Below are 26,399 nucleotides of genomic sequence, written 5' to 3'. Positions count from 1 at the left end.
ACTGGGGAGGGAGGGGGAGACCGCACTGCTCATATTTAATACTGGGGAGGGAGGGAGAGACCGCACTGGTCATATTTAATATCCGCACTGGCCACCGATGAATATAGAGGGAGGGGGGCCGCACTGGTTACAATTAATACTGGGGAGGGAGGGGGGGCCGCACTGGCCACCAATAAGTTAAATACAGGAGGGGGGGGTCTGCCCCCTGCTGCCTGGCAGCATCTGCCAGGCAGCAGGGGGCAGTCATGTACACAGTTCTCAGTATATTCTAACTTGAAGCGTCCCCATCACCATGGGAACGCTTCTGTGTTTAGAATATACTGTCGGATCTGAGTTTTCCGAAGTGAAAAATCAGATCTGAAATAAACTGTTATGCAAACGGTTCCGTTCTGAATGGATGCAAGCGTTTGCATTATAGGAGCGGATCCGTCTGATGAAACATCAGACGGACCCGCTCCGAACGCTAGTGTGAAAGTAGCCTTAGTGAGCAGGGCGAGTCATAACTCGGAGCAACAGTGCAGGACCAAAGGATAAGGCAGAGCCAAAGTCAAACAATCAATAGGTCAGGGCAGGTGGCACAGGTACGGGTCAGGCAGTCCAGATCGGCAACAGGAGAGTCAAGGTAAGCAGGCAGGGATCAGACAGGTAGCGAAGTCCAGAAACACAACCACGGGTCAGGTACACAGGCAGTGATAACAGTAACCTTTGCAGAACAAAGAGTGATTTGTGTCCGAAAACACACGATAGGGTACCTTTTTGGCGCACAGGGACGACCACAGTTTCAGGTTTTTAGGTATAAATACTATTTATTGTTCAGTTGACAACGCGTTTCGGAGCAACGCCAGATACAGCAGCAGCACACATCAGAAGGAGTCCCCAGCCACCCGGCCACCTTCTGCCTGTTGCCCCTTGCTGTTGGCGCCCCCAAGACTTGAAAAAGGAGTTATAAACTCCAAAACGCGTTGTCAACTGAACAATAAATAGTATTTATGCCTAAAAACCTTAAACTGTGGTCGTCCCTGTGCGCCAAAGAGGTACCCTATTGTGTGTTTTCGGACACAAATCACTCTTCTCGCCCCTAACAATCCCTAGGAGTTTTTGGCAACTCCATCCAAAGGGACTGAACGGGTACCGGCAGCACGGACCTCCCTCACCCTCCCAACCTATTGTGTGTCTAAACCTGTTGTGCGCTTACACCTGCACAACACCCAAAGGTGAGCACATTCTATCCATCATGTTTATCTGCGTATCATTGCTTACTACCCTATGAGCGCCTCTCCCTTTTCTCTTTTGCCATAATTGCTTTGCAGAACAAAAGGACTTTGACACTCAGGCACCTGGGAAGGGGGCTGAGCCACTTATATATGTGCAGCAGGGCTAGTAAGCAGGCAGTAAGCAGGGGAATATTGCAGGGGAACTGTTACATTACGGCAGCGCTCAGAGATATCACAGACCTGAGTAGAATGCTGGTCTATGATACAAACCGTACTGTAATCTTACTATTCAGACGAATTATGTTCAATTTGGCAAAAAAGGTACTTCAAAAAATACGAATGACGTCCTCGTGCATTCCTAATAGAACAGTCCTATCCTTGTCCATAATGCGGATAATAATAAGACATGTTCTATTTTTTTGCAGAATGGAGTGACTTCTGTTTTTTTTTTGCAGATCCATTAAAATGAATGGTTGCACATACGGTCCGCAAAAAAAAGGGAATGGACAAGGAAAGAAAATACGTTTGTGTGCATGAGCCCTTATTCTGTATAAACGAATTAACTGTAAATCATTGTCAATAATATTTAAAATGTGTACCTGTGACACGGAGATGAACTGTTCTGGATTGCTTATCATATGTATTTGTTTTTTTTTCTTCTGCGATCCCTGGATAATATTTATCACCATCTCCTCCTCTCACAGGGTCTATCCTCAGGGTGCAGCTGTTCTCTCCTGGTACCAGTGAGGTCCGGTCTCTGTATTCTGCCCTTACTGAAGATGAGTCCTTGGTGTTTAGGATCTCTGGATATCTTATAGCATTATATAAGTACCACACAGTGCTGGACGTCCCTGAGGTCCTGGCAGGATGATATGTACAAGGAATCTCCACGCAGGAGCCGATCAGAGCAGTGATTGTAGAAGGGAACGTCCACTCCTGACACACAGAACCCAGATAGAAGCCTGGAAACAATCAGCAGGACAAGAGGCTGGAGTCACAATGTTACATTCTATCTGGATACATTTGGATATTAGGATTATGTTACCTTGGAAGGTGATGAGAAGAAACATCTGCTTTACTCCAGCCATTCTCTACTTTTAGTTGGGGGCTAAAAAAAAAAAACAGGGACCCATCTCCTGCCAGTTCAGAAGAATAAGTAAATTACAAAGCATGAGATATGGTATGAAAGCTACACATTTTGTAAAGACTATTGGATGAGACATACATGCTTCATATGTAATTAGAGGTGAATTATGCTAATTATCTCCATTCTCTCCTCCCACAATTTTAGACTCCTCCCCTCATGCCATGTACAGCAGTTCCTGCTAATATTCTTCTTTTCTCATTGGTGGATTAGTTGCTCGTAGTTTTGTTACTCACCTCCCTGTGCTTCAGCTATGCTCTCTTCTTCTGTGTTGGGGTTCTCTCGATCTTCATGTTTGGCTACCTTCAGTGGCTACTACAGGCCTATTACGTCGCTGCAATTTGCATATATCCAGAAACATCAGTCCACACACCTTGTCTCTAGTTTGGGTTCCCTGCCTGTGTGCATTATTTCATTACATTTTTGACTTCCCAAATCTGGTTCCAAACCTCAATACACCCTGGCTGTATTTTTGCTTTGCTCATATATAGTGTTCAGCAGACCCGTGGATGTTCGGGTTCGCCGAGTTCAGCCGAACTTCAGGTCAAAGTTCGGTTTCAGGACCCGAACTTGACCCAAACTTAAACCCGACCCCCATTAAAGTCAATGGAGACCGGAACTTTGGTGCACTAAAATGACTGTAAGTTTATTTTCACACTCGCGTTTTGGCTTTCCGTTTGTGAGATCTGTTCAGGGCTCTCACAAGCGGTGCAAAACGGATCAGTTTGCATTCTAATGCATTCTGAATGGAAATGGATCCGCTCAGAATGCATCAGTTTGCATCAGTTCAGTCTCCATTCCGCTGCTTGCAGCGTTTTGGTGTCCGTCTGATGAAACTGAGCCAAATGGATCCGTCCTGGCACACAATGTAAGTCAATGGGGATGGATCTGTTTTCACGGACACAATCTGGCACAATAGAAGACACATCCGTCCTCCAATGACTTTCGATGGTGTTCAGGACGTCTTGGTTATGTTAAAGATAATACAAACGGATCCGTTCTGAACGGATGCAGACGGTTGTATTATCTGAACGGATCTGTCCAAGACGGATCCGCACAAAAGACGAGTGTGAAAGTAGCCTAAAATAGTCGTAGTAAGGGCTAGGTGGCTGCAAAAGGAAGCAAAATGGGGGTAAGAGCAGGACAGTTCGCCTGCAAACAAACGTGGATAGGAAAATTACTTAAAATAACGTAGAATACAAAAAAACAAAAATTAATAATCTTGAACTAGGAGGCAGAGGTCAAAGTGGAGTAGGAGGTTGGACATGGCAGTGGACATGGCGGTGTAGGTGTAAGCTGAGGTGTGTTGTTTTCATTAATTATTTTATTATTTCCTACTCAGCACAAGGTACGGACAAGTCCTAATGAACGTGAGCTTGTCCACATTGGCTGTGGACAGGAGGCTGCGCTTGTCTGTGATGACGCCCCCTACCGTGCTGAACACACGTTCAGATAATACACCGGCTGCAGGGCAGGCCAGCACCTCCAAGGCGTAAAGGGCAAGCTCAGGCCATGTGCCCAATTTGGAGACCCAGAAGTTGAAGGGGGGGGACCCGTCATTCAGTACGTGTAGGCGTGTGCACACATACTGCTCCACCATGTTGGTGAAATGCTGCCTACTGCTAAGACGTTCCATATCAGCTGGTGATGCTGGTTGTTGTGGTGTGCTGACAAAGATTTTCCACATTTCGGCCATGCTAACCCTGCCTTCTGAGGTGCTGGCGGTGCCCCAGCTGCGTTGGCGACCTCTTCCTCATCCTCTGCCTTCGCCTTGTGCTTCCACTGTGCCCCCGCTTTCAGGTGGGAATGCCACCAGTGTGCGCTTGTACTCGCGCATCTTACGATCACGCTCCAGTGACGGAATTAAGGACGGTACGTTGTCCTTGTAACGGGGATCCAGCAGCGTGGCCACCCAGTAATCAGCACAAGTTAGAATGTGGGCAACTCTGCGGTCGTTGCGGAGACACTGCAGCATGTAATCACTCATGTGTGCCAGGCTTCTCAGAGGCAACAACAAGCTGTCCTCTGTGGGAGGTGTATAGTCTGTGTCCTCTGTATCCCCCCATCCACGCACCAGTGATGGCCATGAGCTGGTCTGGGTGCCAGTCGGCTGTGAACACGGTTCCTCCTCCTCATCCTTCACCTCGTCATCCTCCAGAACTGTGCCCTGGCTGGACAATTGTGTACTTGGCGTTTGTAGGTGCAGGAACCCACCCTCGGAGCCACTTGTGAATGACTGGCCGGAAACCCTGGGAAATGATCCCTCTTCCTCCTCCTCATCCTCCTGTGCCACATCCTCTTCCATCATCGCCAGGAGCGTTTTTTCAAGGAGGCATAGAAGCGGGATAGTAACGCTGAGAACGGCGTTATCGGCACTGGCCATGTTGGTGGAGTACTCGAAACAGCGCAACAAGGCTCACAGGTCTCGCATGGAGGCCCAGTCATTGGTGGTGAAGTGGTGCTGTTCCGCCGAGTGACTGACCCGTGCGTGCTGCAGCTGAAACTCCACTATCGCCTGCTGCTGCTCGCACAGTCTGTCCAGCATGTGCAAGGTGGAGTTCCACCTTGTGGGCATGTCGCATATGAGGCGGTGAGCGGGAAGGCTGAAGTTACGCTGCAGCACTGACAGGCGAGCAGCAGCAAAGTGAGAACGCCTAAAGCGCGAACAGATGGCCCGCACTTTCTGCAGCAGCTCTGACATATCGGGGTAATTTTTAAGGAATCTCTGCACCACCAAATTCCGCACATGCGCCAGGCAAGGGATGTGCGTCAAATCGGCTAGTCCCAGAGCTGCTACGAGATTTCGCCCATTATCGCACACCACCAGGCCAAGCTTGAGGCTCATTGGCAGCAACCACTCATCGGTCTGTTGTTCAAGGCCCGTCCACAGCTCCTGCGCGGTGTGGGGTTTGTCCCCCAAACAGATACGTTTTAACACTGCCTGCTGTCGTTTACCCCTGGCTGTGCTGAAGTTGGTGGTGAAGGTGTGTGGCTGACCGGATGAGGAGCCGGTAGAGGATGAGGAAGCGGAGTAGGAGGAGGAAGCAACAGGTGGCAAACTGAAGCGCCCTGCAAGCCTCGGTGGTGGAAGGACATGCGGCAAACTGCTATCAGCCTCAGGCCCAGCCGCCACTGCATTTACCCAGTGGGCTATTATGGAGATATAACGGCCCTGACCTTGCTTACTGGTCCACGTATCCATTAGTCAGGTGCACCTTGGTACAGATGGCGTTGCGCAGTGCACACCTGATTTTGTCCCCCACTTAGTTGTGCAGGGAAGGGATGGCACGCCTGGAAAAGTAGTGGCGACTGGGCACGATGTACTGTGGAACAGCCAGCCCCCCAACTCTCCGTCTCCACCAGACGGAATGACAGCATTTCAAAGGCCACTAATTTTGAAATGCTGGCATTCAGGGCCAGGGATCGCGGGTGGGTAAGGGGGTACTTCCTCTTCCGCCCAAATGTTTGGGAGATGGAGAGCTGAACGCTTCCGTGGAACATTGTGGAGATGCTTGGTAACCCAGGTGGTGGTGTTTTTTTTTTTTTTTCTTCAATCTTTTATTTCAATTATATAAGAAACGTATACAAAATCAGAAAATTCCAAAAATCTATATTACATAAATCAAAAATATAATAACATTTGACCCCAAATATCCACCCCCCCACCCTTTGAAGAGAGAGAGAGGAAAAAAAATATATAAAAAAAAAAAAAAAAAAAAACACACGCATCCGGCCCTAGTTCAACCATTTTTTCCATATTTTATCAATTTTTTCTGCTCTCTCACTATATCTCTCAGACACCTGTTCCAATTTAATCAAATTAGCGACTGATTCTTGCCACTGTCTCACTGTAGAGGGATCTCGATTTACCCATTTCCGAAGTATGAGAAGTCTGGCTTGAAATAATACTTTACCTAAAACCAATCAAATCTTTTTATTTAGTTTAAGATGTTCTATAGCCCCTAATATACAAACTACTGGGTCTTCAAAAACTTGAACACCCAGAAATACTAATACAATCTTTGCAATTTCTTTCCAATACCTAAAAAGTTTGGGGCATCTCCAAAAACAATGTATGAGATCCGCCTTCTCTCCCCTACATTTTGTGCACTTATCAGAGGTTCTCACACCCATTCTCTTTAACGCCCAAGGAGATCGGTGTAGCCTATGAACTATAAAAAACTGAGAGATCTTATGTGAGGCCCTTTCCGATACCATAGTATAACGTCTAAGAGCATCGTTCCATTTTTCTTCTGTAAAAGACGGAAGCTCTTTTTCCCATTTTCCTCTGGCAAGTATTGTAATCCGTTTTTTTTTTTCCTTCCATCAAAATCCCATATCTTTTTGCCATTGTTCCTCTTTTTTCTCCTCCATTAGTAAATTTATGTATTCTATCTGATTGTTCCCTTCTATATTTATCTAAGTTCACCGATGTCCTCATAGCATTTTTAAGCTGAAAATATTTATAGATATCCTTTTGGGGGATCCCAAACTCCCCTGTCAAAGTGCCAAAATCCTTCAGTTTATCTTCCTCAAATATTTGACCTAGATATTTCATCCCCTTTTTATCCCAGTCTATATAGGACCTAATCATTTGCAATTCCTTAAAATTGATATTTTTCCAAATAGGTGCATACTGCAAATAACCTTTAATATCTAATATGTTTTTAACTTCCACCCATATACACTCACCTAAAGAATTATTAGGAACACCTGTTCTATTTCTCATTAATGCAATTATCTAGTCAACCAATCACATGGCAGTTGCTTCAATGCATTTAGGGGGGTGGTCCTGGTCAAGACAATCTCCTGAACTCCAAACTGAATGTCAGACTGGGAAAGAAAGGTGATTTAAGAAATTTTGAGCGTGGCATGGTTGTTGGTGCCAGATGGTCTGAGTATTTCACAATCTGCTCAGTTACTGGGATTTTCACGCACAACCGTTTCTAGGGTTTACAAAGAATGATGTGAAAAGGGAAAAACATCCAGTATGCGGCAGTCCTGTGGGCGAAAATGCCTTGTGGATGCTAGAGGTCAGAGGAGAATGGGCCAACTGATTCAAGCTGATAGAAGAGCAACGTTGACTGAAATAACCACTCGTTACAACTGAGGTATGCAGCAAAGCATTTGTGAAGCCACAACATGCACAACCTTGAGGCGGATGGGCTACAACAGCAGAAGACCCCACCGGGTACCACTCATCTCCACTACAAATAGGAAAAAGAGGCTACAATTTGCACGAGCTCACCAAAATTGGACTGTTGAAGACTGGAAAAATGTTGCCTGGTCTGATGAGTCTCGATTTCTGTTGAGACATTCAAATGGTAGAGTCCGAATTTGGCGTAAACAGAATGAGACATGTATCCATCCTCTGATGGCTACTTCCAGCAGGATAATGCACCATATCACAAAGCTCCAATCATTTCAAATTGGTTTCTTGAACATGACAATGAGTTCACTGTACTAAAATGGCCCCACAGTCACCAGATCTCAGCCCAATAGAGCATCTTTGGGATGTGGTGGAACGGGAGCTTCGTCCCCTGGATGTGCATCCCTCAAATCTCCATCAACTGCAAGATGCTATCCTATCAATATGGGCCAACATTTCTAAAGAATACTATCAGCACCTTGTTGTATCAATGCCACGTAGAATTAAGGCAGTTCTGAAGGCAAAAGGGAGTCCAACACCGTATTAGTATGGTGTTCCTAATAATTCTTTAGGTGAGTGTATATTCCATTGAATTCAATATACGATTATCTGTGGTATTTTCCCCAGTGTACCTGACTCCAAAACCTCTAAGTGATTTGTTTCCCCTCTCCAACCCATTTTCAATTATTCTTCCCTACGCACTAAACCATTTAAACTTCCCTTTATCTGACTATATTGTGTTATTAAATAATAAAAAAAAACAATTAGGGACTGCTAATCCACCCTCTCTTACTGGGAGCTGAAGCACTTCTCTCTTTAACCTAGGAGATGCACCTTTCCAAATAAAATCCCCCATTAAACTGTCTAATAACCTAAAAAGTTTCTTCGGCGACCTCATTGGGACATTCTCTAAAACATACAGTATTTTTGGGAGAAAAATCATTTTTATTAAATTCACCTGACCCTGATAATCTTTTCCAAATATGTGTTTTAGTTCTAAGTTCTTTTATTAAGGGGAGTACATTTAACTTTTCGTATTCTTCTACATTTCTAGAAATTTGCATACCTAAATATTTAAAACTCTCGTGTTTCTCAAGCACATGCACCCTTAAACCATTCTGTGATTGCCCATTCTTTAATAACATCATATGGGATTTCCCCCAATTAATGTTTAAACCAGAAAAAATAAAAAGTTGAGGCTGGTATAAATGTCTATTCTGCACAAGGTACGGACAAGTCCTGTGGGATCCATGCCTGGTTCATTTTAATAAACGTTAGCTTGTCCACATTGGCTGCGGCCTGTGATAATGCTCTCTGCCGTGCTAAACACACGTTCACACTATACACTGGCTGCAGGGCAGGTCAGCACCTCCAAGGCTGACAAAACTTTTCCACATTTGGGCCATGCTAACCCTGCCTTCTCAGGTGCTGGCGGTGCACCAGCTGCGTTGGCGACCTCTTCCTCCTCCTCTGCCTTCGCCTTGTGCTTCCACTGTGCCCCCACTGTCAGGTGGGAATGCCATCATCAGCGTGCGCTTGTAGTCGCGCATCTTCCGATCAGTAACAGATGTTTTCACTAAATTTATTTCCCTGTCAGCAATGCAGAGCAGGGGTTCATTCACGGCAACAGGGGGTTCATGTCACCCAGCAATAGAACAGAGGATTTTGAAGGATTTAGGCCCCTTTCACACGGGCGAGTATTCTGCGTAGATGCGATGCGTGAGTTGAACGCATTGCACCCGCACTGAATACCGACCCATTCATTTCTATGGGGCTGTGCACATGAGCAGTGATTTTCATGCATCACTTGTGCGTTGTGTGAAAATCGCAGCATGCTCTATATTGTGCGTTTTTCACGCAACGCAGGCCCCATAGAAGTGAATGGGGTTGAGTGAAAATCGCAAGCATCCGCAAGCAAGTGCGGATACGGTGCGATTTTCACGCACGGTTGCTAGGAGACGATCGGGATGGAGACCCGATCATTTTCATTTTCCCATATAACATGGTTATAAGGGAAAATAATAGCATTCTGAATACAGAATGCATAGTAAAATAGCGCTGGAGGGGTTAAAAAAAATAATATTAATTACTCACCTTAGTCCACTTGATCGCAATGCCGGCATCTCCTTCTGTCTCCTTTGCTGAACAGGACCTGTGGTGAGCATTCATTACAGGTAAAGGACCTGTGGTGACGTCACCCCGGTCATCACATGATCCATCACATGATCTTTTACCATGGTGATGGATCATGTGATGACCGGAGTGACGTCACCACAGGTCCTTTACCTGTAATGAATGCTCACCACAGGTCCTGTTCAGCAAGGGAGACAGAAGGAGATGCCGGCATCGCGATCAAGTAGACTAAGGTGAGTTAAATTATTTTTTATTTTTTATCAACCCCTCCAGCGCTATTTTACTATGAATTCTGAACAGAATGCTATTATTTTCCCTTATAACCATGTTATAAGGGAAAATAGTACAATCTAAAGAACACCGATCCCAAGCCCGAACTTCTGTGATGAAGTTCGGGTTTGGGTACCAAACATGCGTGATTTTTCTCACGCGAGTGCAAAACGCATTACAATGTTTTGCACTCGCGCGGAAAAATTGCGGGTGTTCCCGTAACGCACCCGCACATTTTCCCGCAACGCCCGTCTGAAAGAGGCCTAAGGCTCCTGTCACCCAGGCACAGCAGGTGTTTGTATACGCAAAAAATGGTAAAATGTCACCCGACAATTCAAAATAAGATTTTTTTCAATTTAGGGCACTAAAATTTGAACTTTTTTGCATTAAAATGGCTCTAAAATAGTCCTTGAAAAGGGTAAAGGGATGTAAAAGGCAGTAAAATGTGCTTAAGAGCATGGCAACTGCTCTGCAAACAAATGTGGATAGGGAAATAACATATAATAAAATAAAATAACTAAAAATTACAAATTATTAAAATGCAACTCAGAGAAGGAGGTGGATATGGAGTCGGAGGTTGAGGAGGCGGTGAATGTGGTGTTGTAGGTGGAGGCAGCAATGGAGGAGGAGGAGGTAGCCAACAATGTTTTTTTTTTTTTTTTTTTTTTTTTTTATTGGGGTAGGTAGCCCCCAAAATATTGTGACAAATAAAAAAAAAGAAAACAAAGAATCATTGCACTTGACTTGAGTACAAGAATGTATGTTTGATGGTGGTATAAATGTCTATTCTGCACAAGGTACAGACAAGTCCTGAGGGATCCAAGCCTGGTTCATTTTAATGAACGTGAGCTTGTCCACGTTGGCTGTGGACAGGCGGCTGCACTTGTCTGTGATGATGCCTCCTGCCATGCTAAATACACGTTCAGATAATACACTGGCTGCAGGGCAGGCCAGCACCTCCAAGGTGTAGAGGGCAAGCTCAGGCTATGTGGATAATTTGGAGACCCAGAAGTTGAAGGGGGCAGACCCGTCATTCAGTACGTGTAGGCGTGTGCACACATACTGCTCCACCATGTTGGTGAAATGCTGCCTCCTGCTAAGACGTTCCATATCAGCTGGTGGTGCTGGTTGTTGTGGTGTGCTGACAAAGCTTTTCCACATGTCGGCCATGCTAACCCTGTCTTCCGAGGTGCTGGCAGTGCCCCAGCTGCGTTGGCGACCTCTTCCTCGTCCTCTGCCTTCGCCTTGTGCTTCCACTGTGCCCTCGCTGTCAGGTGCGAATGCCACCAGCAGCGCGTCTACCAGCGTGCGCTTGTACTCGCGCATCTTCCGATCACGCTCCAGTGAAGGAAATTAAGGATGGTACGTTGTCCTTGTAACAGGGATCCAGCAGCGTGGCCACCCAGTAATCAGCACAAGTTAGAATGTGGGCAACTCTGCGGTCGTTGCGGAGACACTGCAGCATGTAATCGCTCATGTGGGCCAGGCTGCCCAGAGGCAACGAAAAGCTGTCCTCTGTGGGAGGTGTATCGTCTGTGTCCTCTGTATCCCCCCATCCACGCACCAGTGATGGCCATGAGCTGGTCTGGGTGCCACCCTGCTGTTAACATGGTTCCTCCTCCTTCATCTCCTCCTCCTCATCCTCCACCTCCTCATCCTCCAGAACTGTGCCCTGGCTGGACAATTGTGTACCTTGGGTTTGTGGGTGCAGGAACCCACCCTCGGAGCCACTTGGGAATGACTGGCCGGAAACCCTACGAAATGATCCCTCTTCCTCCTCCTCCTGTGCCACATCCTCTTCCATCATCGCTAAAGATGTCCCAAATAGTTCGCCGGCGAATAATTCCCGGCGAACATAGCTTGTTCGCGTTCGCTGCGGCGGGGGAACATATGCGATGTTCGGTCCGCCCCCTATACACCATCATTGAGTAAACTTTGACCCTGTACCTCACAGTCAGCAGACACATTTCAGCCAATTAGCAGCAGACTCTCCCTCCCAGACCCTCCCACCTCCTGGACAGCATCCATTTTAGATTAATTCGGAAGCTGCAGTCTTAGTGAGAGGAGGGACAGTGCTGCTGCTGCTGATTCAATAGGGAAAGCGTTAGCTAGGCCAGTGTATTCAGTGTCCTCTACAGTCCTGAAAGACTCATCTGATCTCTGCTGTAAGGACAGCACCCCAAAAAGCCCATTTTAGGGCTAGAACATCAGTCTGCTTTTTTTGTAATCTAATTGCAGTTGCCTGCCTGCCAGCGTGTGTGTCAGACTCACAGCGTATACCGTGCCTACTTGCCCAGTGCCACCAGTCATATCTGGTGTCACAATAGCTTGCATTTATAAAAAAAACAAAAACTTTTTGGACTGTAATAATCAGTCTGCTTTTTTTTCCCCTGTGTAATCTAATTGCAGTTGCCTGCCTGCCAGCGTGTGTGTCAGGCTCACAGCGTATACTGTGCCCACTTGCCCAGTGCCACCACTCATATCTGGCGTCACAATAGCTTGCATTAAAAAAAAAACTAAAACTTTTTTGACTGTAATATAATAGCAGTCATTTTCCTTCACATGTGTGCGTTTCAGGGCCTGCCAGGGCACAGTGTCACACCAGTGCAACTCATATCTGGTGTAATAGTGGTGCACATTTAAAAAAAAAATACAATTTTGACTGTAATAGATTGAATAGCAGTTAATTGTCTGCAAGCATGTGTGTCAGTCCTCCAGCGTCTACTCTACCAACTTCTGCCAGTGCACAGTGCCACTCATATCTGGTGTCACAGTAGCTTGCACGCATAGTACAACTTAACTAATCTAAAAAAAAATGACAGGCAGATGCAGCCCACCCCGCAGGGGCCGTCGTGGTCATGGTGCTGTGATTCCCTTTGGCCCTAGAATAATGCCCAGTGTTCAGAGGCCACGTACCCTGAACTCAAAAAGTTCTGAGGAAATAGTTGACTGGCTAACACAGGACACCCAATCTTCTACAGCTTCCGCTCGGAACCTTGACGCACCATCCTCCTCCAGCTCAGCTTTGGGCACCTCTCAAGTTACCACTCGCCCGCCTGCCGCCACCACCAACACTAGCCGCTTCACTTGATCTGTCAGAGGAGTTATTTACACATCAGTTGGAAGAAATGAGTGATGCACAACCATTATTGCCAGAGGATGTAGATAACAGGGATATGTCTCAGTCAAGCAGCATTACACACATGGACGTACGGTGTGATGATGATGATGTTGTACCCGCTGCTGCTTCCTTTGCTGAGTTGTCAGATACAAGTGAAGCGGTTGATGATGACGATGTGTCCGTGGATGTCACGTGGGTGCCCGCTCGAAGAGAAGAAGAACAGGGGGAAAGTTCAGATGGGGAGACAGAGAGGAGGAGGAGACGAGTTGGAAGCAGGGGGAGGTCGTCGCAAGGAGCTAGTGGCATCCCGAAGGGCATCCCGAAGATGGATCCCGAAGGGACTGACAGTGGGCGATACATTCGACTAAAAAAGGCCTGATGAGATGAGCTGCCTTGGGCTAAAAATGGTCCACACGCTGCTGTATTTTATCTCTGAATGCCGGATGACTTGCGTGACTTATCCGCCACCAACTAGGGTTCACGCCGCAATGTTTTAGGGCACTTTCTGCCTGGGAAACAAACATACATTTTTCTGGCCACTGCTACAGCAGCGGCTGCAACAATACCAAATTTTTCAGGCATGTGTACATGCCTAATTTTTCTGGCCTCTGATGCTGCACTGTGGCTTCAAAAACCAAACAAAAAAAAAGGCACATACATGTGTCAATTCCCCTTCGTGATCATTACCTTGTCGTGGTGAAGGGGCTTGCGTATCACAATGAAGCGATCACCTCTATGAGTGTGTTGGCAATGGCAATGTTGGCACACCCCTGATAATAAGGTCGTTGCTTCATTGTGAACAGACCAAAAGCGATCGGCTGGATAATTTTGCATAGAAAAAACATTAATTTTCTTTGTGATCATCTAAGGTGATCATTAAAGCCTACTAGGCCAACAATGGGCCCACACTGCAGAATCATTGTTTTCTGGGTCACTTAACTGTCACTGAACTCCCTCAGCACAACCATAGGCTTTAAAAAACCCCATCGCCTGCAATCTCCCAAACATGCGCACGAGCACAGTCATAACTACACCAAGATTGACGCATAGAGGTATAAAATTTATGTCATGAGTGTGTCAACTATTGACAACTCTTTGCGGTTGTCTAAAATCTATTCCATACACGTCCCCTGATAGGGGACGTAACAGGGATTAAACTGATAAGAATAGAACTACTTAACATACCACTCATATCTGGTGGCACATTAGATTGCACGCGCAGTGCCCCAAATTTGAAGTAGGAGGCCTGACCAAGCATCTTTTTCCATCTCCCCGTTCCTAAAATTGATGCCATATACACGTCCCCTGATAGGGGACGTAACAAACAAAACAATAGGTGATCTTAGGGAGACCAGCTACAGAAAACACTGTGGAGCCTCATTTAAGTGTCTCAACCCAGCAATCCAAAGTGCAAAGCTCCCTGGGAAACAGTGAAATGCAAAATAACCGTGGAGCCCCAGTTATGGGTCTTCAACACAGTGAAAGCCAGATATCCCTCAAAGGAAGGAAAACCGAGCAAAGGGGTGTCCCCATTACAGAGATCACCAAATCCACTATATTAAGTGGCCCCTATGTCAAGATCCCGCTCTTTTACAAGCTTTAAGGATGTGACGGGGAAAACCTAAGCCAGTTATCCATCCACAGACAGCTGTTTCGGGGTGTTGCCCCTCATCAGTGTGGAGTAGGATTCTGGCTAACCGGGAGAAATGGTGGTATCCCAGAATATCAATTTATTAACAGAGTTTTTTTTTTTAACTCCACCAATATACTTTCTATATCTGGGATTAATGATAACCAATGAGGATTAAACTTAAACATTGGCAAATTTTGTTTTCTGTTCAAGTCCAATTCCATTACCACAGCACTATGATCGGATAAGGCCATCGGCAGAAATTGTGTTTTTTAAAACCCAGAAAATTATAGCTGTATTTTTAGCTTAAATTGCACCCGACTAATGCGGCAGAGGCCCCAGATGTAGGGTATTGCCAAAAATGGGTGTATTTTAAAAGCCAGAAAATTATTCAAGTATTTCAAGCTTGTTTTTAACAATCAGATGCAGCAAAGGTTGCAATATTAAGTACTTTGCCCAAAAAGGGTGTTTTTTTAATAGCAGAATATGACAGCAGTATCTAAAGCGTGTATCTCACACTGACAGATGCAGCAAGGGCTGTAAAATTTAGTATTTTGCCCAAAAACTGTGTTTTTTAAAACCCAGAAAATTATAGCTGTATTTCTAGCTTAAATTGCACACTGACTAATGTTGCAAAGGTCACAGATGTAGGGTCTTGCCAAAAATGGGTGATTTTTTTAAACCCTGAATATAATTGCAGTAGTTCAAGCTTCTATTTGACTGTCACAAATGCACATATGCTCTGCTGTTGCACAGAACTTGCATAAAATGGCCGCCGCTGCCGCCCACCTAACTAACAGACGGATAAAAGTTATTTTTCTGTGTCACTGGGCTCAGGGCAGGGTTAAAATATTGTGCACTGCACCCACAAAACTAAATCTATGTAGATCGCTGACTTAACAAGCACTTCTGATTAAAGATTCTTTCCTATTCTCTCCCTCACAGCAGCAGCATCCTCTCCCTACACTAGTAACAGCAGAGTGACGTGCAGTGATGGGCAGTTCGCAGTAAGGTTAGACTCACCCGTCCGGCGATGCACAGGTAAGCCCTTACCTGTGCCGTGAGCCGGTCTGAAATCAAATGCGGTCACCAGGAGCAGGCAGTTCCGAGAACAGCCGCCGGGGGCCTTCATCGGGCTATTCTTGGAACTCCTGGTGACCGCATTTGATTTCAGACCGGCTCGCGGCACAGGTAAGGGCTTACCTGTGCATCGCCGGACGGTTGAGTCTAACCTTACTAAAGATGGCAGCCCGCATGTGTTTGATGGCGAACACTGCGAACTGGCCATCACTGGTGACGTGCAGCGCTATGTGACTCCAGCTTATATAGAGGCTGGGTCACATGCTGCACTGGCCAATCACAGCCATGCCATTAGTAGGCATGGCTGTGATGGCTTCTAAGGGCACAGAGTTAAACGCTCGTTGATTGGCTGCTCTGCAGCCTTTCAAAAAGCACCATAAAATAGCCGAACACCGAACCCGAACCAGAACTTTTTCTGAAAAGTTCGGGTTCGGGTCCGGGGTCCAAAAATCATAAAGTTCGGTACGAACCCGAACTTTACAGTTCGGTTTCGCTCGACCCTAATCTTCATCCATCATCGCCTGATGTGTTTTTTCAAGGAGGCATTGAAGTAGGATAGTAATGCTGAGGACGGCGCCATCACTGCTGGCCTTGTTGGTGAAACAGCGCAACACGGCACACACATCCCGCATGTAGGCCCACTCAGTGGTTGTGAAGTGGTGCTGTTCCGCAGAGCAACTGTGCGTGCTACAGGTGAAACTCCACTATCGCCTGCTGCTGTTTGTACAGTCTCTCAAGCATGTGCAAGGTGAAGTTCCACTTTGTGGGTATGTCACATATGAGGCGGTGAGCGGGAAGGCCAAATTTATGCTGCAGTGCAGACAGGTGAGCAGAGACGGCCCACAGCTTTTTGCAGGAGCTCTGACATATCGGATTCATTTTTCAGGAACCTCTGCACCACCAAATTCAGCACCAGGCAAGGGATGTGTGTAAAACCAGGTAGGCCCAGAGCTGCTATGAGATTTCACCCGTTATCGCACACCACTAGGCGGGTTTAAGGTTCAACTCATCGGTCTGTTCTTCGATGCCCGCCCACAGCTTCTGCGCGGTGTGGGGGGTTTCCCCCCAAACAGATGAGTTTCAGAACAGCCTGCTGTTGTTTGTGCTGAAGTTGGTAGTGCAGATGTTAAGCTGACCGGAGGAGGCAACAGGAGGCAATGAGAAACGTCCAGCAATCCTCAGTGGTGGTAGGACATGCGCCAAACCACTGTCCACCTCTGGCCCAGCAGCCACTGCATTTACCCAGTGTGCAGTTAGGGAGATATAACGTCCCTGCCTGTACTAACTGGTCCATGTGTCAGTGCTTATGTGGGCCTTGCCACTGATGGCATTGCGCCGCGCACACATGATTTTTTCCGCCACTTCTTCATGCAGAGCAGGGATGTCCCGTCTGGAAAAGTAGTGGCGGCTGGGAACCACGCACCGTGGGACAGCTGCCATCATGACATTTTTTTTTGAACTGTCAGCCTCCACTAGACGGAATGGCAACAATTCAAAGGCCAGCATTTTTAAATGCTGGCATTCAGGGTCAGGGATTGCGGGTGAGTAGGGGGGATACTTCCTCTTTCTCTCCAGTGTTTGGGGAATGGACAGTTGAACGCTTCCATGGGACAGTGTGAAGATTCTCGGTGACACCGCTGGTGGTGCTGTCACATCCTCTGTTTGCGGGGAGCATGTTGGCCTTGCTGCTCGAGAGGTGGAGGAAGAGGCCGAGACTGCAGCAGAAGTGGTTTTTCAGGTGTGTACTCCACTGCAGTTTGTGCTTCGCATGTAGATGCCTGGTCATGCAGGTTGTGCTCAGGTTTAGAACATTTATGCCTCGCTTCAGGCTCTGACTGCACAACGTGCAAACCACTCACATCTTGTCACAAAGAACTGCCATGCCAGGGAACTCCTTTGCACTGGCTTTGGTGTGCTCAGTCCCTGGGTGTGGTGGGCAGTAGCAGGTGTACTGGCTAGGGGTTGGTTGCTCTGCTTTTGCACCCTCTTTCTCTGCATTGCACATGTCACTCGCATGACCTTGATTCCATGTTACGTCTAGGACCACATCATCTTCCACCCACTCCTCACCCCTGCCCTCCTGGCCGGGCTTCACACTGCAGAAAGCCGCAGCAGTTGGCACCTGTATTTTGTCATCATCATCAGAGACGTGCTGCGGTAGTCTTCCTACATCACATCCTCAAACATAAGTGGTTGGGCATCAGTGCACTCAATCTCTTCCACTTCTGGGACAGGGCTAGGTGGATGTCCCACAGAAACCCGACCAGCAGAGTCATCAAAAAGCATAAGAGACTGCTTCATGACTTGGGGCTCAGACTGATTGGCTGATTTGCAAGGGGATGAGGTAGAAGACAGATGCCCATGAGCTGCAGGTGCCAACTCTGCACTTTCAGCAGAGGACGGGGTGGGAGAAAATGTGAAGGAACTGGAGGCACTCTCAGCAACCCAATCTACTATCGCCTGTACTTGTTCTGGCCTCACCATTAGTACACCGGTATTCGGGCATACAAAATGACGCAGAATGTGCTGTCGCCTGCGTGAGTCTGAGGAAGGTGTTTCATTTGGGAGCGTAGATGACACAGATGGGCGGAGCTACACGTGATCCAGCTTGTATAGAGGCTGAGTCACATGATGCATCGGCCAATCACAGCCATGCCATTACTAGGCATGGCTGTGATGGCTTCTAAGTGCCCACAACTTAAAAGCCTGTTGGTTGGCTGCTCTGCAGCTTTTCAACAAGCTTTATTAAATGCCCAAATACCAAACCTTTTGTGACAAAGTTCGGGCTTGGGTCCAGGTACCTGAACTTGCAAAGTTTGGTACGGACCCAAACTTTGCAGTTTGGGTGCGCTCAACACTACTCATATACTTAAGCCTCGTACCGTGGCTGTTGACCTCCATGATATCGTCTGTCTATTGAGTACAATTAGGATCATCAGTCTGCCCCTCTCAACTTCTGTCTACCAAGAATCTCAGCAGGAATCTCCATATGTCTGCAAAGGGGTTCAGGGTGCAATCCAGAAGCTTTGCATCCTTTCACTTTGATACTAAATACTTTACAGTGGGGTTATCGTTACATAATGCTTTAAACCTCTTCAAACATAGCTGAATGGCATTAAATAGACATTCTTAGGGCGGGTTCACATCAACATTATGGATTCCGTTTTTGTTTTCCATTATAACATCGTTATAATAAAAAAATAACGGAATCCATAAGACAGAAGTCAAAACGGAAGCCTTCAAGAGTCATTCCGTTTTGATCCTTCATAATACAAGTCTATGGGCAGCATAACGGATGTCAAAACGTATGCCTTTAACCACCTCAGCCCCCAGTGCTTAAACACCCTGAAAGACCAGGCCACTTTTTACACTTCTGACCTACACTACTTTCACCGTTTATTGCTCGGTCATGCAACTTACCACCCAAATGAATTTTACCTTCTTTTCTTCTCACTAATAGAGCTTTCATTTGGTGGTATTTCATTGCTGCTGACATTTTTACATTTTTTGTTATTAATCTAAATTTAACGTTTTTTTTGCAAAAAAATGACATTTTTCACTTTCAGTTGTAAAATTTTGCAAAAAAAACGACATCCATATATAAATTTTGCTCTAAATTTATTGTTCTACATGTCTTTGATAAAAAAAAATGTTTGGGTAAAAAAAAAATGGTTTGGGTAAAAGTTATAGCGTTTACAAACTATGGTACAAAAATGTGAATTTCCGCTTTTTGAAGCAGCTCTGACTTTCTGAGCACCTGTCATGTTTCCTGAGGTTCTACAATGGCCAGACAGTACAAACACCCCACAAATGACCCCATTTCGGAAAGTACACACCCTAAGGTATTCGCTGATGGGCATAGTGAGTTCATAGAACTTTTTATTTTTTGTCACAAGTTAGCGGAAAATGATGATTTTTTTCTTTTTTTTTTTTTTCTTACAAAGTCTCATATTCCACTAACTTGTGACAAAAAATAAAAACTTCCATGAACTCACTATGCCCATCACGAAATACCTTGGGGTCTCTTCTTTCCAAAATGGGGTCACTTGTGGGGTAGTTATACTGCCCTGGCATTCTAGGGGCCCAAATGTGTGGTAAGGAGTTTGAAATCAAATTCTGTAAAAAATGACCTGTGAAATCCGAAAGGTGCTCTTTGGAATATGGGCCCCTTTGCCCACCTAGGCTGCAAAAAAGTGTCACACATCTGGTATCTCCGTACTCAGGAGAAGGTGAGGAATGTGTTTTGGGGTGTCATTTTACATATACCCATGCTGGGTGAGAGAAATATCTTGGCAAAAGACAACTTTTCCCATTTTTTTATACAAAGTTGGCATTTGACCAAGATATTTATCTCACCCAGCATGGGTATATGTAAAAAGACACCCCAAAACACATTCCTCAACTTCTCCTGAATACAGAGATACCAGATGTGTGACACTTTTTTGCAGCCTAGGTGGGCAAAGGGGCCCATATTCCAAACAGCACCTTTCGGATTTCACAGGTCATTTTTTACAGAATTTGATTTCAAACTCCTTGCCACACATTTGGGCCCCTAGAATGCCAGGGCAGTATAACTACCCCACAAGTGACCCCATTTTGGAAAGAAGACACCCCAAGGTATTCCGTGAGGGGCATGGCGAGTTCCTAGAATTTTTTATTTTTTGTCGCAAGTTAGTGGAAAATGCTGATTTATTTATTTATTTATTTTTTCATACAAAGTCTCATATTCCACTAACTTGTGACAAAAAATAAAAACTTCCATGAACTCACTATGCCCATCAGCGAATACCTTGGGGTCTCTTCTTTCCAAAATGGGGTCACTTGTGGGGTAGTTATACTGCCCTGGCATTCTAGGGGCCCAAATGTGTGGTAAGGAGTTTGAAATCAAATTCTGTAAAAAATGACGAGTGAAATCCGAAAGGTGCTCTTTGGAATGTGGGCCCCTTTGCCCACCTAGGCTGCAAAAAAGTGTCACACATCTGGTATCTCCGTATTCAGTAGAAGTTGGGGAATGTGTTTTGGGGTGTCTTTTTACATATACCCATGCTAGGTGAGATAAATATCTTGGTCAAATGCCAACTTTGTATAAAAAAATGGGAAAAGTTGTCTTTTGCCAAGATATTTCTCTCACCCAGCATGGGTATATGTAAAATAACACCCCAAAACACATTCCCCACCTTCTCCTGAGTACGGAAATACCAGATGTGTGACACTTTTTTGCAGCCTAGGTGGGCAAAGGGGCCCATATTCCAAAGAGCACCTTTCGGATTTCACTCGTCATTTTTTACAGAATTTGATTTCAAACTCCTTACCACACATTTGGGCCCCTAGAATGCCAGGGCAGTATAACTACCCCACAAGTGACCCCATTTTGGAAAGAAGAGACCCCAAGGTATTCGCTGATGGGCATAGTGAGTTCATGGAAGTTTTTATTTTTTGTCACAAGTTAGTGGAATATGAGACTTTGTATGAAAAAAAAAAAAAAAAAAAAAAAATCATCATTTTCCACTAACTTGTGACAAAAAATAAAAAATTCTAGGAACTCGCCATGCCCCTCACGGAATACCTTGGGGTGTCTTCTTTCCAAAATGGGGTCACTTGTGGGGTAGTTATACTGCCCTGGCATTTTCCAGGGGCCCTAATGTGTGGTAAGTAGGTAAATGACCAGTGAAATCCGAAAGGTGCTCTTTGGAATGTGGGCCCCTTTGCCCACCTAGGCTGCAAAAAAGTGTCACACATCTGGTATCGCCGTATTCAGGAGACGTTGGGGAATGTGTTTTGGGGTGTCTTTTTACATATACCCATGCTGGGTGAGAGAAATATCTTGGCAAAAGACAACTTTTTCCATTTTTTTATACAAAGTTGGCATTTGACCAAGATATTTATCTCACCCAGCATGGGTATATGTAAAATGACACCCCAAAACACATTCCCCAACTTCTCCTGAGTACGGCGATACCAGATGTGTGACACTTTTTTGCAGCCTAGATGCGCAAAGGGGCCCAAATTCCTTTTAGGAGGGCATTTTTAGACATTTGGATACCAGACTTCTTCTCACGCTTTGGGGCCCCTAGAATTCCAGGGCAGTATAAATACCCCACATGTGACCCCATTTTGGAAAGAAGACACCCCAAGATATTCAATGAGGGGCATGGCGAGTTCATAGAAATTTTTTTTTTTTTGGCACAAGTTAGCGGAAATTGATATTTTTTATTTTTTTCTCACAAAGTCTCCCGTTCCGCTAACTTGGGACAAAAATTTTAATCTTTCATGGACTCAATATGCCCCTCACGGAATACCTGGGGGTGTCTTCTTTCCGAAATGGGGTCACATGTGGGGTATTTATACTGCCCTGGCATTCTAGGGGCCCTAAAGCGTGAGAAGAAGTCTGGAATATAAATGTCTAAAAAATTTTACGCATTTGGATTCCGTGAGGGGTATGGTGAGTTCATGTGAGATTTAATTTTTTGTCACAAGTTAGTGGAATATGTGACTTTGTAAGAAAAAAAAAAAAATTCCGCTAACTTGGGCCAAAAAAATGACTGAATGCAGCCTTACAGGGGGGGGGGATCAATGACAGGGGGGTGATCAATGACAGGGGGGGTGGTCAATGACAGGGCGGTGATCAGGGAGTCTATATGGGGTGATCACCCAACTGTCATTGATCACCCCCCTGTAAGGCTGCATTCAGACGTCCGTATGATTTTTACGGATCCGATCAGTCTATCAGTGGATCCGTAAAAATCATGCGGACATCTGAATGGAGCTTTACAGGGGGGTGATCAATGACAGAGGGGTAATCAATGACAGGGGGGTGATCAGGGAGTCTATATGGGGTGATCACCACAGTCATTGATCACTCCCCTGTAAGGCTGCATTCAGACGTCCGTATGATTTTTACGGATCCGATCAGTCTATCAGTGGATCCGTAAAAATCATGCGGACATCTGAATGGAGCTTTACAGGGGGGTGATCAATGACAGAGGGGTAATCAATGACAGGGGGGTGATCAAGGAGTCTATATGGGGTGATCACCTCCGTCATTGATCACTCCCCTGTAAGGCTGCATTCAGACGTCCGTATGATTTTTACGGATCCGATCAGTCTATCAGTGGATCCGTAAAAATCATGCGGACATCTGAATGGAGCTTTACAGGGGGGTGATCAATGACAAGGGGGTGATCAGGGAGTCTATATGGGGTGATCACCACAGTCATTGATCACGCCCCTGTAAGGCTGCATTCAGACGTCCGTATGATTTTTACGGATCCGATCAGTCTATCAGTGGATCCGTAAAAATCATGCGGACATCTGAATGGAGCTTTACAGGGGGGTGATCAATGACAGGGGGGTAATCAATGACAGGGGGGTGATCAGGGAGTCTATATGGGGTGATCACCACAGTCATTGATCACTCCCCTGTAAGGCTCCATTCAGACGTCCGTATGATTTTTACGGATCCGATCAGTCTATCAGTGGATCCGTAAAAATCATGCGGACATCTGAATGGAGCTTTACAGGGGGGTGATCAATGACAGAGGGGTAATCAATGACAGGGGGGTGATCAGGGAGTCTATATGGGGTGATCACCACAGTCATTGATCACTCCCCTGTAAGGCTGCATTCAGACGTCCGTATGATTTTTACGGATCCGATCAGTCTATCAGTGGATCCGTAAAAATCATGCGGACATCTGAATGGAGCTTTACAGGGGGGTGATCAATGACAGGGGGGTGATCAGGGAGTCTATATGGGGTGATCACCTCCGTCATTGATCACTCCCCTGTAAGGCTGCATTCAGACGTCCGTATGATTTTTACGGATCCGATCAGTCTATCAGTGGATCCGTAAAAATCATGCAGACATCTGAATGGAGCTTTACAGGGGGGTGATCAATGACAGGGGGGTGATCAGGGAGTCTATATGGGGTGATCACCACAGTCATTGATCACTCCCCTGTAAGGCTGCATTCAGACGTCCGTATGATTTTTACGGATTCGATCAGTCTATCAGTGGATCCGTAAAAATCATGCGGACATCTGAATGGAGCTTTACAGGGGGGTGATCAATGACAGGGGGGTAATCAATGACAGGGGGGTGATCAGGGAGTCTATATGGGGTGATCAGGGGTGATCAAGGGTGAATAAGGGGTTAATAAGTGACAGGGGGGGGGGGTGTAGTGTAGTGGTGCTTGGTGCAACATATTACTGAGCTGCCTGTGTCCTCTGGTGGTCGATCCAAACAAAGGGGACCACCAGAGGACCAGGTAGCAGGTATATTAGACGCTGTTATCAAAACAGCGTCTAATATACCTGTTAGGGGTTAAAAAAATCACATCTCCAGCCTGCCAGCGAACGATCGCCGCTGGCAGGCTGGAGATCCACTCGCTTACCTTCCGATCCTGTGAACGCGCGCGCCTGTGTGCGCGCGTTCACAGGAAATCTCGCGTCTCGCGAGAGGACTCACCGGCGCGTCCACCCAGAACAACAGGACCGCCGCAAAGACGCAATCCTGCGTACGGCGGTCCTGAGGAGGTTAAAAAGCCTTCAGTTTTTCTTTCCATCATAATAGAAGTCTATGGGAATCACAACGATCTGTCTGGTTTCTGTTATGCAGAACGGAAAATAAAATCCTGTCAACAATGTTTTCCTTCTTGCATAACGGGAACCAGAAGGATCCGTTATGATTCCCATAGACTTCTATTATGACGGATCAAAACGGAATGCCCCTTATAGGCTTCCGTTTTGACTTCCGTCTTATGGATTCCGTTATTTTCCGGTGACTGTGGAGGCCAGGTCATCTGGCGCAGCACCCCATCACTCTCCTTCATGGTCAAATAGCCCTTACTTTCAAAGTTTTCCCAATTTTTTGGCTGACTGACTGACCTTCATTTCTTAAAGTAATGATGGCCACTCGTTTTTCTTTACTTAGCTGCTTTTTTCTTGCCATAATACAAATTCTAACAGTCTATTCAGTAGGACTATCAGCTGGGTATCCACCTGACTTCTCCTCAACGCAACTGATGGTCCCAACCCCATTTATAATGCAAGAAATCCCACTTATTAAACCTGACAGGGCACACCTGTGAAGTGAAAACCATTTCAGGGGACTACCTCTTGAAGCTCATCAAGAGAATGCCAAGAGTGTGCAAAGCAGTAATCAAAGTAAAAGGTGGTTACTTTGAAGAACCTAGAATATGACATATTTTCAGTTGTTTCACACTTGTTTGTTATGTATATAATTCCACATGTGTTAATTCATAGTTTTGATGCCTTCATAGTCATGAAAATAAAGAAAACTCTTTGAATGAGAAGGTGTGTCCAAACTTTTGGTCTGTACTGTATTATCACTATATTCTAAATATTCAAGAATTCTCGAAGTGCCGATATTCGCGACTAATATTCGCAATTTGAATATTCACGCCAACACTACATATGAACATATGAATGATTGTAATGCATTATAATTTTAGCAACCTATGCTTCCACTTTCTTTACCTGCACTCTTCCTGTAAAAGTGCAGAAACCTTACATTACAAAAAAGCAATCTAATATAAAACAGTAAAAAGATAACAGAGAGGAGAGGAGAGGTGTGGAGAGGAGGAGGGGGACGCAGCTGTTCATAGAATTCATTGAAATAAGACCTGAAATCACATTGAATTGCAGTATTACTTACACGCTGCTTCCATTACTGTGACATCTCAGAAAGCAGCACAATGAGAAACGTCTCTCTTCTATGTATTAGGCTGTTAGGGAAGTGACTTGTGTAAGTTACTTCCTGAAAATGTGTTATAAAATTTGTATAATCTCCAGCTGTGCTTCCTCGGTCTGTGTAGCTGGGAAACATATTCCACTGCAACCTCAACAGCAGTACATAGAAGTCAAACTATGTGGAGGCTTAGAAATAGTTATTTACGTAACATCCTTTCCTGCAAACGAATGTATATTCATCACGCTCTATAATGAGCTATTTCAAGTTTGCTGAGGAAATGACGACTCTTTCTGTGTCTTCCTTTTCGCCAGTCAGTTTAAGCTAAAACAAGTTTCAATTCTTGCCTCGGGCAGCATGAAGGCTATGTACATCCTTGCCCCTGGCCACAAAGCACTGAGGGCCCATGAGCCTTTAGCTATGCCCCTGTGCAGGCCGCAAACAGCAGAAATGTTCACAATATCCACAGTATTGGATGTAAAATAAAGTGGTTTTCCCATAAGCAACATTTAGTACCTATTGAGCTCCAGGAGTCATAGTAGTGCTCACTCATCCTTATCCACCACTCCACTGTGGAAATTATTTTCTTCAGTTTTATTTGTTTTTAAAACAAGAATACTTTTGGTGCACATGTTATTAAACTTTATTTAACTTTTTTTTTAGCCCCAGGCATGTGTGCGGGAGTGCGCAGGTGACGCGCGCACCTCCCCTCCGGCTGATTAGCTCCTAGCTAGGATTGAGTGAACCCGAACTGTAAAGTTCGGGTTCGTACCGAACTTTATGATTTTTGGACTTCGGACCAGAACCCGAACTTTTCCGTAAAAGTTTGGGTTCGGTGTTTGGCGCTTTCTTGGCGCTTTTTGAAAGGCTGCAGAGCAGGCAATCAACAAGCGATTAACTGTCTGACCATAGAAGCCATCCCAGCCATGCCTACTATTGGCATGGCTGTG

At 45.6% G+C, this 26,399-nt stretch overlaps 1 protein-coding gene across 2 annotated transcripts in view; it reads right to left on the bottom strand.

Annotated features, from left to right (window-relative positions):
* The window catches only part of LOC120992188 (B-cell receptor CD22-like), an 87,229-nt gene extending 61,745 nt beyond the window's left edge, over positions 1-25,484 (bottom strand). For both annotated transcript variants that reach the window (XR_005776936.1, XM_040420992.1), the window contains exons 1-3: positions 25,417-25,484; positions 2,260-2,350; positions 1,814-2,176 (exon numbers count right to left, since the gene is read on the bottom strand). Coding sequence is in view for 1 of the 2 variants with exons in the window: in XM_040420992.1 (XP_040276926.1) it covers positions 1,814-2,176; positions 2,260-2,302 (406 nt within the window). In the remaining variant the exon portion in view is untranslated. The remainder of the gene's footprint in view (positions 1-1,813; positions 2,177-2,259; positions 2,351-25,416) is intronic.
* Positions 25,485-26,399: the final 915 nt, after the last annotated feature.

Source organism: Bufo bufo, chromosome 1 (assembly GCF_905171765.1).
Source record: "Bufo bufo chromosome 1, aBufBuf1.1, whole genome shotgun sequence".
Lineage (NCBI taxonomy): Eukaryota > Metazoa > Chordata > Amphibia > Anura > Bufonidae > Bufo > Bufo bufo.
This window is presented reverse-complemented; position numbering and strand designations above follow the sequence as displayed.